We start from the raw sequence: 2,715 nt of genomic DNA, 5'->3' as shown, positions 1-2,715 counted from the left end.
TAATGTTTTGAAAGAAGTCTCTTCTGCTCACCAAGGCTGCGTTTATCTGATCAAAAATACAGTAAAAATTATGAAATATTATTACAATGTTAAACAGCTGTCTTCTATGTGAATATCTGTTAAACTGTAATTTATTTCTGTGATGCGCAGCTGTATTTTCAGCATCATTACTCCAGTCTTCAGTGTCACATGATCTTCAGAAATCATTCTAATATGCTGATTTGCTGCTCAAGATACATTTCTGATTATTATCAATGTTGAAAACGGTTCAATATTGTTGTGGAAACTGATACATTTTACTTCTCAGGATTCACAGATGAACAGAAAGTTCAAAAGAACAGCATTTATTCGAAATAGAAATCTACTGTAACATTATAAATGTCTTCAATGTTACTTTTGATCAATTTAATGTGTCCTTGATGAATAAAAAGAAAAAAAACTCCTATTGACCCCAGCCTTTTGAATGATAGTGTGTATCATTTAAATGATTAAAGACATTCAAAACATTTCACCATCAGTGGCATGAGTTAACACTTCAATATAACACTTAATAACATCTCAACTAATAGATCCATTCCTTAAATGTCACAAACTGTTTTCAGTCATTCAATATTTTACAGAATGACCTACAAGACTTTATTTTGCTCTCTAACTCCTGTAATCGACTCACCTGGGACTGATTTCTTTAGCTGCGTCTGCGAGGTCATCTAGCTGCGCGATGTTCTCGTCCGTCTCCAGTTTGCCGTTGTTTCTGACGGCGGAGGAGAGTTTGCGCAGACTCGCTCCGGACGCCTTCATCAGACCCTGACACCGAGCGATCAGCAGCCGGTCCGACTCGGACCAGTACGTGTCCTGATTACCCCGGCCGTCTGCTTCATCATCATCCTCATCAACATCCAACACGTCCCCAAACGGGTCCTGAGCTTCAGCCAGAGCCTCAACAGAGAAGAGCAGCGGTTCTCATGAATACTAGACATGTTTGCATCCACCTATTTTTATGCGCATTTTGGAATATTGCATAAAAAAATGCTGGATAGAAATGCTAAGATGCAAATAAATTTGCATAAAAAAACTTAACCGCACATTTGAGTAGGATGATCTTTTTATTCAATAAGAAAAACTGCGCATAAACTACGATGGAAACACATTTACTGAATAACTTCCACCATGCGCATCGAACACTCGACTAACCAGCGGACCGATCTCGTTCACAGCATCTATATGTTGTTCTGGTCGTTCTGAAAGGCCTGAGCAAAGTCTGTCGTTAAAGTATTTCTGTATAATTGTCTTAAACGACCGTGTTCCCAAACAGCAGCATCCTCCTCCGAAAGCATTGACCACATTTACTGTGTTTCGTCTGCTCGCTCTTAGTCATTTATCACATATTAAAATTATTATATTCAGTGGCTTCTCCTAGTTTTCTTTGTGATATTTAGAGCCAGTTTATCAGGAAGTGATGCTTTTGTTCTCTTTGATTCGTTGCATGGAAACGGTGCTAATGTTTTATGCGATATTCCAGTTTTGCGCATTAGTTACATTCACATTAGTCAATGTGTGACTTTTTGTAAAGACTATATTAGGCAGACTAGGTCACCAGTTAGACGTGGCCGTTCAACTAAATTTAAGAAAACTGTTTTTGGACAATCAGCTTTTTGAGTTAGAGCAGCAGAAAGATGGAATTTAATACATGTTTATATTAGAGAGTGTACAACATTTAATATTTTTAAAACTATGCTTAAAGTATGGCTTAAGGAAAACCAAATGTGACCCTGGAGCACAAAACCAGTCTTAAGTGTAAATTTTTTAAAATTGAGATGTATGCATCATCTGAAAGCTGAATAAATAATCTTTCCATTGATGTATGGTTTGTTAGGATAGGACAATATTTGAAAATCTGGAATCTGAGGGTGCAGAAAAATCTAAATATTGAGAAAATCATCTTTAAAGTTGTTCAAATGAAGTTCTTAGCAATGCATATTACTAATCAAACATTAAGTTTTGATATATTTACGGTAGGAAATTTACTAAATATCTTCATGGAACATGATCTTTACTTAATATCCTAATGATTTTTGGCATAAAAGAAAAATGTATAATTTTGACCCATACAATGTATTGTTGGCTATTGCTACAAATATACCCCAGCGACTTAACACTGCTTTTGTGCTGCAGGGTCACAAATATGTGATAATTGACTTGATTTTTAATTTAATGGAGTATGATGTGATATTGTATTGTTTGTGATTGAATATTGTAATTTTGTAACAACATCCTGCCCAGGGACTGCAGATGCAAATTAGCTTTAAATGAAACAAACAAACATGTTTGGATGGAAACATAGCTACAGACACGGACTCAACAGACAACTGTGTGAAACTGAGTCATATAAACTGCAGATCACATGAGCAACAGCTATATTAAAAAACAATCTTCATTTAGCCATAAGCCTGTTCTAGATGATCTCTGACCTGCTCCATCTCCTCCGAGGCGTCTTTCACCAAACCAACACATGACGTCAAGACGCTCAACACAGCACTGCGGTTATCTGTGAGGAACGACACATCAGGAGAACTCACCTTAAACACTGAACACTTACATGTCCTTGTGCAGATAAACTGAATATGTGTCCCTGCAGCACAAAAGCAGTGTTAAGTCGCTGGGGTATATTTGTAGCAATAGCCAACAATACATTGTATGGGTCAAAATTATACATTT

General features: G+C 36.7%; 1 protein-coding gene across 1 annotated transcript in view; it reads right to left on the bottom strand.

The window, feature by feature from the left end:
* The window catches only part of ccndbp1 (cyclin D-type binding-protein 1), a 17,175-nt gene that overhangs the window by 10,426 nt on the left and 4,034 nt on the right, over positions 1 to 2,715 (bottom strand). Inside the window, exons 7-8 of the mRNA XM_016575878.1 lie at positions 2,469 to 2,545; positions 671 to 936 (exon numbers count right to left, since the gene is read on the bottom strand). Of these exons, the coding sequence (XP_016431364.1) occupies positions 671 to 936; positions 2,469 to 2,545 (343 nt within the window). The remainder of the gene's footprint in view (positions 1 to 670; positions 937 to 2,468; positions 2,546 to 2,715) is intronic.

The sequence above is a fragment of the Sinocyclocheilus rhinocerous genome, unplaced genomic scaffold (genome assembly GCF_001515625.1).
Source record: "Sinocyclocheilus rhinocerous isolate Xijiao unplaced genomic scaffold, SAMN03320098_v1.1 scaffold203, whole genome shotgun sequence".
In the NCBI taxonomy this organism is placed as follows: Eukaryota; Metazoa; Chordata; class Actinopteri; order Cypriniformes; family Cyprinidae; genus Sinocyclocheilus; species Sinocyclocheilus rhinocerous.
This window is presented reverse-complemented; position numbering and strand designations above follow the sequence as displayed.